The sequence below is a fragment of the Pimephales promelas genome, chromosome 10 (genome assembly GCF_988280905.1).
Source record: "Pimephales promelas chromosome 10, fPimPro1.hap1.1, whole genome shotgun sequence".
Classification (NCBI taxonomy): domain Eukaryota; kingdom Metazoa; phylum Chordata; class Actinopteri; order Cypriniformes; family Leuciscidae; genus Pimephales; species Pimephales promelas.
Genome location: NC_142778.1, coordinates 12,819,347 through 12,831,490, shown reverse-complemented (window position 1 = coordinate 12,831,490; position 12,144 = coordinate 12,819,347). Strand labels below are relative to the sequence as shown.

The following is a 12,144-nucleotide window of genomic DNA, read 5'->3' as shown; positions in this document are numbered from 1 at the left end:
AGTGAACAACCATTAGACAATGAACCATCAGTTTAGATCAACAAGATCTATTCACTTGGAAATTGTGCTAAATGTAGGCTACCTGTACTTAATCATTTGCAAAGATGTACTGAGACATTGAGACATGTACTTAAGCATTTGCAATTTGATGAACTGAATGAGAAATTCAATTCTGTTGTGAACAATTGCCAAGTAGTTTGGAGGTTTGTCCATGTTGTTTTGAGAATGTAATTTCTGTTTCAAGAAAGAGCCAAACCAATGGAGAAAAACTGTAAGTCTTTTACTGTTATATGTCAACAAGAATTCAAAAAAACATTTTCACCAGCTATACCCAATGTTTAGATCTGTTTGGGTAATTAGGCAAATTAATACGTAATTATATTATGCACCGTTTGTCCATGTTAACAAACAATTTCCAAAAACTTATAATACATTTTTTGTCTTGATGTAAGTAATCAGCTCAGTGATTTTCATGATGATATCTAAAGGTTAATTTTTTTACCCTTTTCACGTGAGTAAAAGAATGAATATGCGAATGAATATGCGAATGAATGGGATATATTTGGGTCTTTTTCTAAACTTTACCCCTAATGGGATTTTTCTGGGCTTTTTTTTCCTTACTCAGGACATATTGAGGATACAAAATCAGTTGAGTTTGCTTCTGTTGCAATTTGTTCAACCTTTTTTCATAAAATGACTGGACTATTAATTACAGAATTAAATTATTTAAAATGCACAGGAAGACTATGGATTTGCATAAATTTTTCGTATGTTAAAATATTTCCATATTTATCAAACATATTCATAAGATGATTAATATCCCTGCAAATTCCTTAAAAATAAGGATTTATTGGTCGCATTGTAACCAACAATTTAATAACACTTTTTTTTTAATCTAGAGGAGAAGTTTAAACTTTGACATCCATGCTTTTGTCTTCTTCATAGTAAGTGACGGTGACGCAAATTTGCACTGTGCACGAGAAAAATGCTAACTTCCGGCTTGAGGGCGGATATTGGATACTTCGGTTCCGGTTGCCGTCATTTACATAAGTGGACCGGCTATCTAAAGCTCAGCTATCTAAATACATTTATCTAAAACTATGTTCGTTTGTTCATAGTCAAGTCAATCAACACAGTTTTCACATATATTTGGGTGGAGCCAGGCGCTGCTGCATTGTGAAATGTAAACAATGTTTCACATCTGCTTTTTGTCACCGCACCCAAGCAGTCGCTTTACAGAGTGGAGCGTTGCGTATCCATGACAACTAGACGGAAGTTTTTAGGCTACTAATTATTTATTATTATTATATTATACCCTTTAACCAGGAGAAGCCCCTGGGGTTAGAACCTATTTTGCAAGGGAGACCTGTCTAGAAATAAGTGTGAAAACAGCTATTTTTGGGATGTGATATGCTATCAGTTTGTGTTAGCCATTGTTTTGTACAGCTTTTAGACATTGTTTTGTCTTTTGTTTTAAGTCAGAAATGGCAAGGCATTTGTTATAAGTCAGAAATGACAAATATTAACTAATGCTGAAAAGAGATGTTGTTCATGGTTCATGTTAACTAATGTTAAATAATGGGACCTTATAATTGTAAAATGTTACCAAGTAAGGTATATAAAGTGCAGGGCTGCTTTGTTTGCAGCAGTAACCAAGGAAACAATATATCTGCTGTTCCATAAGAGCCACCAAAACGCTTAATTTTTGCTACGGTTACTCCTGGCGCACTAGTGTAAACAGGGCCCATCTGTTGTGTAAAAAAAACCAACTGCTCTTTGTTTGGAATGTAGGCCTAATTAACATGCAGTGGTTGGCTCTAATTGCAAATGGCTACAGATACTGATTGTTCAAGGACAGGTTGGCCTGTTAAAGGGGAACCAGTATCCAGTTAATACATTTGTTTTATTTTTTTTATCCAGTTTGTTGTTGTTTTATTTGTTTCTTGAAATTAAAGCTAGGACAAGTTAAGCACAGTAAATATGTTTAGTTGTAGTGGTAGTAGTAACTGCCTGTTCTTGCAGAGAAACAATATTTGTTGTTTCATGGCCTGTAATAAATACATGTATGGCTGGTTAATTTTCTCAATTCATCAACCATTTGCAGGGGTAGCAAAATGTTAGTTTTAGCCCCTGGTTTCAGGCATGCAAACTTTGAAAAAATAATATTTTTTTGCTCCAAATCTCAGGTAAATATTGTCATTTTGATACCCCTCAACAAAATACTGGATTACTTTATACCTTTATAAATTTGAACACTATAGTGTAAGGCCTCATTTAGGCCTTTTTATTTAATGTCTGTGCCTGAATACACTACAGTTAAGGGCTCCCCCAACTAAAGATTTTTCTAGTCTACTAGTAGCCATTCATTTAAGCCTTTAGTCGACTAATCGCACATTTATATTAGTTTAGTTACTGAGGGGCGGATATGCCTATTCCGCTCTCAAAGTGCATAAAGCTTGCCGCAAAGCACTGGCAACCAAGAGTAATGATTATGAATATGATTATGAAAAGGAGACATTTTAATTGTTGATTTATAAACTAGTTTTCTGTGTCAGTGTCAGCTGTAAAGATGAAGTTGACGATGCTGACTTGTCATCTCCGCAATAGTGGACGCACCTTTAGAGAGTAATGCGCTTTCATTGTTTTCTATTTGAATTGGTTCGTTTAAAAGAAGACATTTCAAGCTTTCTATAGATATTTCTCATGTCTGAGAGGCAAACATACGCTGAGTTACGGATAATTTAAGTGACGCACTGCAGTTCAGGGAGACCAAGACGGCAGAAAGCGCATCCTGTTTGTTTTCATTATTATCCACAAGTTTCCTACGCCCCATGAGGCCTTGCGTCAAAAGTGGGCGCGACTTCCGGTTGGAAGTAAACAAAGCGCGATTTGACATGCTTGACACTCAATTCATTCAACAGTTGACAGTCATTCAAGTTATAGCGATCCAAACTAGCTAACGATGTGGGAACACAACCTCAACGAAATTCGAAAGGGTGAAATAACAGTACCTTTACCCTCCGCAGTAGTTGATTGGGAGTATTATAATAACATTATTAATAATCAATACTCATCAAGGCATGGTGACAGACAGTTGTGTGAGCTGACAAACAATTAAAATAAAAAATACACACTTAGTCATTGTGCTTTGGAGTTTATTCAAAATTATAAATGAATGTGCTGCTTGAATACATTTGGTATTCTGTCAACACAGGCTTTGATCCTGAGTTTAGGTGTAACATCAGTAGAGAACAGCCAAACACATGCTGATAGAGTTTGGAGAACATTAAGAATTTAAACAAATGTAACGTTACACAGGAAGATTCGTCGTCTTTTGGGAGGTGATGGAAAGTTGTTGGCAGGATCACTCTGATTTCGTTTTCAGCTTATGTTCAAAACAATCCCGTTTAAGCCACTAAATTAGTTTAGTCCGGTTATAAATACAACCGCGAACAGCACATGTTGTCCCTGAGCTCCGTAACGACATCTCTCATAAAGATTTGCGTCTTTAAATAGTAAAATAATTCTCCGAAAAACAGCTAGCCTCTTCGCTAACTGACACACAAAATACCATTGGAATGCTACTTCCGCCGCGTCACCGGAAGTTTCACCCACTTTATTTTTTACAGGAGCGCCCCTCGGAAACTTGTGGATACAAAAGCACAATGTTTTGTTATTGTGAATGTACACAGATACTAAAAAAGTATTACTCTTATCAGTATGACCAAAAATTACAGAGCATTTCAAGTAAAAAAAAAAATGAAAGTGATTGGGGCAGTGCCTCCATGTCATGCAGTAAGGATGACATGTAGTTGCCTTCCAAACTCGATCCATGAACACTTGGATATGCACCTAATAATAGCACCTAATAATTAAGGGTTAGACCTTACTTTATTTGTAACTTTACTGTATCTATGTTATCGTCTAGTTAGCTAAGTGCAACATCACACCACTAATATAAGCCTAGTTGCATTGTAAGGTAGTCAGTCAACCCCCTCCCCCCCCAGGGTTAATTCGCACCCTGAATATTTGTTGTTTTAATCATACACATACCAGATGAATGCTCTTAAGCACATTCTCACTGGACAGCTCCTGCTCTTTCAAGTAAACTTTCAAGTTGTGCATGTCTTTCTGCAGATGATTCCCAAGCATAGCATTCTCCTTCTCCAGTTGTTTGGTGCTGACAACACTTTCAGCCTTCAGCTCAGAAAGCATGTTCTGCTGTTCATACAGTAAGTGCTTCACCTTCTGCTTATAAACCTAAACAACAACAGATCCATGTCACACAAAGTGTTCATTTCAAAGTGCAAGCCCACATGCAATTAATTGAGGGGAAAATTACTTTGACATCACCACAGGACTCTTCTCAATACCTTAATTTCCACTTGATGGCGCTTCTCAGCCTCCTCCAGATCACGCTCTCTGTTTCTCAGCTCATACTTATTCTCTTCCAGTTGTCTTCTGGTGATTTCCCAAAATGTGTGGATTTTGTCCCTCTCTAGCTGGAAATAGTTGCGTTCCTCTCGTTCTCTGTCCAGCTCCTCTCGCAGACGCACAATGTGCTCCTCCAACTATAAAAAAACCCATGAGTTAACATGGCTGTCATCAACAAAGTGTGCTTGTTTTCTTCATTTTCTTATTGCCTTACCAACTAGGACACACACACACACACATATATATATATATATATATATATATATATATATATATATAGCATATAAAATTTATTTTTTTCTCCCCCAACCCCCGAGAGAATAACAAGTCTAAATATGAGAAAATCACACCTGCTCTTTGGACATCTCCTCTGTGGACAAGCCATCCACTACTGTTGGAGTTCTGCCCTTTGGGGACTTGTTGGAAGATTTTTTCTTTGGCGGCTGGAATACGAACAGATTAAACGGGTAACTTAAAAGCTGAAAAGGGGAGGACTCTTGTATTAGTGGCCTAACCTTATAACGTTATACTGTAACGTTACATTTCTATAGTGTGCGGCACAAGAATAACATTTTATAAACATATGTATACTATTAATGGGTTGACGTCTCAAAATCAATATATTGCAGGGGATACATTTTAATTTGCGAAAATGCCATTTGCACTAAACAGATGATCAGATTTTGACTTCTGTATTAGCCGATGAGCTAGCGTCTCACCCTTTGACCAACAACAACAGCGATACTAAGCTTTATTTATCTCCGGTTAAATTTCTTCGGACAATAAATGAACGATTTCATAAGTCCAATATCATTATCATTTAATACTTGCTTACCATTATTTGTGAACGCGTTATCACCACCTAAAATGAAAATAAAAGTGACTTGTTGCTTTACATGCTGCGGCTGCTGCTACTACTCAACAACGGTTTCCTAGCAACATTCTTCTTCTTCTTCTTCTTGGCAGTTGGCACACAATTAAATGGTGCATTACTGCCACCAACTGGTATGGAGTGTGGTACTGAATGGCTTTTAGGCTACTTATAAAAAACAAATAATTAAATCCTCTCAATTATATTAATCATTATAAAATAATGCACAACAATTCCATAACACTCCTCTTTAGAATTTTTCCTAAAAAGTTCCACTAAATCGAACTTTACTCTTTCCTTTTTCAAATTTTGAATAATTTCCCTCCTTTTTCCCTCATATTTTTTACAGTGTATGACGCGTTCTATTGTCTCTTATTGTTCACAGTACTCACATCTGCCGGTGTTTACCTATTTTAAATAAATTACTGTTTAATCCTGTATGCCCAAATCTGAGTCTAGATATAATTGTCTCATCTCTCCTTTTCCTTCCCGTACATCTCATTTCCCCCACTTTCCTCTGAATTTTAGAAAACCACTGTCCTCTTTTCTCTTCTTCCCATTGCTTTTGCCACCTTTTCTTCAAACACTGTTTAATAATGCTCTTCATTTCCATCTTACTCATGTTACAGTAACTTCTACATCAATGTATTCTCTTCTCGTTGCCGCCTTTGCAGCATTATCTGCCTTTTCGTTTCCTTTAACTCCAATATGTGCTGGAACCCACACAAATATAACTGTAATACCCATCTGTCACGGTGAGGGTTCAGGCAGAAGGACGAACTGAGTCCAAGATCACGAATAACATCGATTTATTAATTAAATGCAGACAGGAAGACAGGATTTACCCAGTAACATTAAACATTGACCGACAAACACCAACTGAAGGAGGGAGAACTAAATACACAGGGGAATCAGGACTAAATGAGGTGAACACAGGTGAAAATGATCATGACAGGACGAGGAACAGGTGGCTGATTGGGGAGTGAGTCCGGGAGAGGAACAAAAGGATCCGGGGAAGTGTGGTGCAGATGACGGGACAAAACAGGTGAGGACGACAGACTGTGACATTACTCCCCCCTCCCGGAAGGCGTGGCCTCACGCCATAACATCAATGGGGAGGGGGGGTGGGCACCCTGGAGGCTGTGGAGGGCGTGGTCAGGAGGAGACAGCCCCCCCAGGGCGGAGCAGACTGAGGGCGTGGCCAGGGCGGAGCAGGCTGAGGGCGTGGCCAGGGCGGAGCAGGCTGAGGGCGTCCCCAGGGCAGAGCAGGATGAGGGCGAGGCCAGGGCGGAGCAGGCTGAGGGCGTGGCCAGGGCGGAGCCGACTGAGGGCGAGACCAGGGTGGCGCAGGCTGAGGGCGAGACCAGGGCGGAGCAGCTGGAGGGAGGACCCCTGGTGGAGCCGATGGTAGTGGGGCTGACAACACCAGGGGGCCGACTGACAGGGGCGGAGCGGATGGGAGGGGAGACCAGGGTGAAGCTGAGTGACTGACGACATGTGGTGCTGATGAGGGACTGAGGGAACATGGTGATACCGTAGGCTCTGGTGACCGAAGTGATGACAGGGGCACGGAGGGACACAGTGAGGTCAGAGGGCGTGAGGGCTGACGGGTGACTGGAGGGAGTGAGGAGTCCGACAGAACCGGGGGGGTGATATGACGGGGCGGAGCCAGAGGAATGAAGTCCAAAGGTGAAGGGAGGACGACGAGGGAGCGAAGGGAGTCCGGAGGGTCGAGGGAGCCTGGCCGAGCTGGTGGACTGAGGGGCCATGGAGGAGCTGAGGGAGGTAGGAGCCACGGGGGAGCCAATGGGACCGGGGGCCGAGGAAGTGTCCAGATGGAGGAGGTGTGAAGGGAAGACCGGGGATCCAAGGACCAGGCTGGGTCAGGGGAGCTGAAGGGCAGGAGAGCAGAGGGAGGACAGATGAGAGGAGGCGGGAGAGGGAGGCTGGGTGGGATCCTGGTCTCGGCCTCTGGCTGGACGGTCTCGGGCTCTGGCTGGACGGTCTCGGGCTCTGGCTGGACGGTCTCGGGCTCTGGCTGGACGGTCTCGGGCTCTGGCTGGACGGTCTCGGGCTCTGGCTGGACGGTCTCGGGCTCTGGCTGGACGGTCTCTGGCGCTGGCTGGACGGTCTCTGGCGCAGGCTGGACGGTCTCTGGCGCAGGCTGGACGGTCTCGGGCGCAGGCTGGACGGTCTCGGGCGCAGGCTGGACGGTCTCGGGCGCAGGCTGGACGGTCTCTGGCGCAGGCTGGACGGTCTCTGGCTGGACGGTCTCTGGCGCTGGCTGGACGGTCTCTGGCGCAGGCTGGACGGTCTCCGGCGCAGGCTGGACGGTCTCCGGCGCTGGCTGGACGGTCTCCGGCGCTGGCTGGACGGTCTCCGGCGCTGGCTGGACGGTCTCCGGCGCTGGCTGGACGGTCTCTGGGGCTGGCTGGACGGTCTCTGGGGCTGGCTGGACGGGGCTGGACGGAACCAGCGAAGAGATCTCGGGCTCGGCGAGGCTGGGCGGAACCAGCGGAGAGGAGAGCTCGAGCTTTGAAGGGGTGCTGGTGACTTCCTCCACCGTGAATGGAGACTCACAGCACACCAGCACCCACTCCACACAGGTGGCGAAATCATCTGGACCGTTCCCTGGGAGGCGTGCCCGGGACCGCTCGCTGAGGCTGGCGATGTAGAACTCACTCAGCGAGCGGTCAGAATAGTGAGTGAGGCACGCCAACTCCAGAAAATCCCTAGTATGGGATTCCAGGGAACGGTCTTCTTGATCAAGGCAGAGAAGAGCCACGGCGGGAATGTCCATTTTTTCTTCTTCTTTTTTCTTTTGGGGTCGGTCAATCTGTCACGGTGAGGGTTCAGGCAGAAGGACGAACTGAGTCCAAGATCACGAATAACATCGATTTATTAATTAAATGCAGACAGGAAGACAGAATTTACCCAGTAACATTAAACATTGACCGACAAACACCAACTGAAGGAGGGAGAACTAAATACACAGGGGAATCAGGACTAAATGAGGTGAACACAGGTGAAAATGATCATGACAGGACGAGGAACAGGTGGCTGATTGGGGAGTGAGTCCGGGAGAGGAACAAAAGGATCCGGGGAAGTGTGGTGCAGATGACGGGACAAAACAGGTGAGGACGACAGACTGTGACACCATCATTTGAATTCTGTATAATGCTTGATGAATCTCTATTAATATATCGGTTCTACTATCTGAATGATTGCTCTGTAAACTGACTAAAAATGATGCAGAATCTGAACAAATAATAGTTCTTAACGGTCTAAATTCCTCTATCCACTGTACTGCTAACAGAATTGCTATAATTTCACCTGTGTATGACACATTATCACTTATTCTTTTTGCTGCTAAAATATTAAACTCTGGAACAAAAAACGCTATTCCTACCCTATTATCTAAAGTCTTTGATGCATCTGTGTAAATCGGAATATAACTATTATAATTATCAATATACTCCTGTACGTTATACGAGTCAAAAATGAACCCAATGTCTTTGTTACTCATTTCTAGTAAAACCAGATCTACTTTTATTTCTGGCAATATCTAAGTTGGTACTATTGGTAATGGTACTGTTGGACTGATTTTTAATTCCATTAATTTGAACTCTGTTGCTTTTTGTATAACTGTCCACCCAAAGCTTTTTGTCTCCCTCTTCTCCTTTTCCCAACAAGATTTTAAAGTGATTTGTGCAGGGTGATCTTCATTATGGCCATTTATATTAACCCAATAATTCAAAGATAGCTGAATTTGTCTCAATTCGAGTGGCATTTCTCCCATTTCCACCTGCAGAGCAGCTGTTGGAGTTGTTTTAAAAGCCCCTGTACATAATCTCAACACCTGAAACTGAATGGAATCTAATTTTTTAAGAGCTGTACTTGATGCTGATCCATACACCACACATCCATAATCTAATACTGATCTAATTAATCCACAATAAATTGCCTTCATTGCTGTTCTGTCAGCTCCTCAATCACTTCCCACCAAGCACCTCATAACATTTAACACCTTCTTACATTTTTCAATTACTTTCATACATCCCATGTTATTCCTTCAAACCATATCCCCAAAAACTTAAAAATTTCACTCTTTCCAAATCTTGATTATATAACTTTAGTTTTACCTCAGTACCTATTCTTTTCTTTGTGAATAACATTATCGTAGTCTTATCTGAAAACTTAAACCCCCATTTATATGACCACTCTTCTATGTTAATAATAGCTTGCTGCAACTTTTTAATGATACATTTCAGATTTCTTCCCCTCTTCCAAATCGCCCCATCATCTGCAAAAAGTGAAAATCCCATCCCATTTTCTATATCCTTGTACACATTGTTTATTAATATGGAGAATAATAAAGGACTTATTATACTCCCTTGAGGTGTTCCGTTTTCAACAATATATTTCCTTGAATAACTTTCCCCTATTTTAACTTGTATCAATCTTCCTTGTAAAAAGTCCTTAATCCATCTAAACATTCTTCCTTTGATCCCTAATTAACATATTCTAATTAACAAACCTTCTCTTCACATCATATCGTAGGCCTTCTCAATGTCAAAGAAGACAGCCACTACACTTTCTTTATTTCCTCGTGCTTTTCTAATTTCATGCTCTAAACATACTGCTGGATCCATTGTATTTCTCCCTTTCCTAAAACCACTATGATATTTGGCTAAATATCCGTTCTTTTCCATATAATATGTTAGTCTTTCATTTATCATTTTCTCCATTATTTTGCAAATGTTAGAAGTCAAAGCGATTGGTCTATAATTCCCCGGATTTGTACAATCTTTTCCTGGTTTTCGTATTGGCACTATCACAGCTTCCTTCCAGCTCTGTGGCAGTTTCCCTTCCTCCCACACTTTATTATATAGTTCTAATAATACCTCCTTTGAATTTTCATTGAGCTGATTTAACATTATGTAGCAAATCTGATCCTTTCCTGGTGCTGACATCTTATTTTTCTGGAGAACACGTTTTAGTTCTATCATTGTAAATGGTTCGTTTAATAGATCATTTAAATTTTCTTCTTGCTGTAATTCCTCATTCTCCCTTACTGTAGTTTCACTCCCTCTTTTCCCCTCTTCACTAATATTATTTGAACTATGAACTGTTACAAATGCTTTAGCCAGCATCTCTGCTTTGTCCTCATCTCTCACTCCTATTTTTTTTACTCCATCATTTAAGACTGGGTATCCATATTCTCTTTTTATCCCATTCATTCTCTTTATGATCCCCCAAACTTTACCAATTTCTGTGTCTCTACCTAAAAAATATTTTCAAGATTTGTTATCACAACATATTTTCTTTTGTCAAATCAACTTTATAATAATTTATTTAGTTGAGATAACTTATTATTTTGAGTTTCTGATTAAATCAATCTCCTTCATTGTATCCACCTTATTTTTAACGGAAATACGGACGCAGCCATTTTGACGGTGTTTTGTGCGAGACTTCCGGTCTGGCACTTCCGGTAACTGTCTAGCTAACTCACTTCACTGAAGCGGTTGATCAAACAAGTCTCCATTAACTAATTACTCATAGTTATGGCTTCGGGGAAAACCGGGACAGTTAGAGGTTGTCATAATAACTGGTACAAAAGAAAAATTTACTTGGAGCAGGAGTGTTTCGATCATCGATCGCGTACGAGAGCTGAATGTTGGTGCGAGGCGCTCAACGAGCTTCACCCCCGCAGAAGAATGAGGAATCCCTTCGCCTGTGGTTAAAAGCTTTAAATTTGAAGAAACCACCGACGCGACCTTATGTTTGTTCTTTTCATTTCGTGGACACAAAGACCCACAGAAGACCACCCGATACCAGAAAAGTGGCTGGGCTTAACTACGAAGTCCCAATAAAAACACAAAGGAGACGTGTCCAGAGGTTAGCAGACACAGGTAATGTTAACTCTTGTTAGTTCTCAGTTTGTCCCTCTTGACAGTTAATATCTTTCACATGAAGCCAACTGTCTTTTAAGTTTGTTCTCTCTGTATATTTATCCATTGTGCATCAATTAAAAGAAGGACAAAAATGAGGACTAATAGAGGACAAAAATGTCCGTGTCAAAAAAACTGTCATTTAATTATAAGCTTGGGAGCACAGACTTAAGTTTGGTATCATTTTAGACCCGTGGGAGATTATTGCTGAAGTAAAAATTTAGTTAGATAGGTTTAAGTTAATAAATTATTTATGAACATTACTTTATATAAAATCTATATTTTATGAAAGAAGTTGAACTCTTAAACCGCTAGAAAATCAAAGCCATAAATCTCAAAAAATTAACTTTAGGTAAGATTTTGGTTAGAGACAGTAACAGATGTTCTCCAGTGGGTGCCAGCAAAATTCCTGTAGTGCACACAGTGATTGGATTTGTTATTTTTTTGTAGTTGAATTTCTCTCTCTCAATATTACAAACACAAACGAGCATATATATATATATATATATATATATATATATATATATATATATATATATATATATATTATATATTGTAACACACATACTAACCACACTCTGATATCCATACCAAAACACCCACACAAATATTGTTCCAAAATTGGCTGTATATATATATATAATGAAATGTGTTGAACCTGTGCCAAATTCTATGTAAACTGCAATTGAAAAGAACAAACATGTCCATAAGGATGCACAAGGGTTAATGATATAATTGTATTTTTTTCATCCCTGCTAGCCAGGGCATTTGTAATAATTGGAAGCAATATATGCAATATGATTATTTGAATGAGCACTAATACAGGTGTTGCTCTATAAGCTTGCTGTTAAGGTAGTTGTAAGTATTCTAGGTATGTTTTACGTTGTT

At 40.8% G+C, this 12,144-nt stretch overlaps 1 protein-coding gene across 3 annotated transcripts in view; it reads right to left on the bottom strand.

Moving 5' to 3' along the window:
* drc4 (dynein regulatory complex subunit 4) overlaps positions 1-5,382 on the bottom strand; it is a 155,752-nt gene extending 150,370 nt beyond the window's left edge. For all 3 annotated transcript variants that reach the window (XM_039681661.2, XM_039681662.2, XM_039681663.2), the window contains exons 1-4: positions 5,270-5,382; positions 4,785-4,877; positions 4,374-4,571; positions 4,054-4,260 (exon numbers count right to left, since the gene is read on the bottom strand). In XM_039681661.2, coding sequence (XP_039537595.2) covers positions 4,054-4,260; positions 4,374-4,571; positions 4,785-4,877; positions 5,270-5,272 — 501 coding nt within the window. In that variant the 5' untranslated portion in view covers positions 5,273-5,382. The remainder of the gene's footprint in view (positions 1-4,053; positions 4,261-4,373; positions 4,572-4,784; positions 4,878-5,269) is intronic.
* Positions 5,383-12,144: the final 6,762 nt, after the last annotated feature.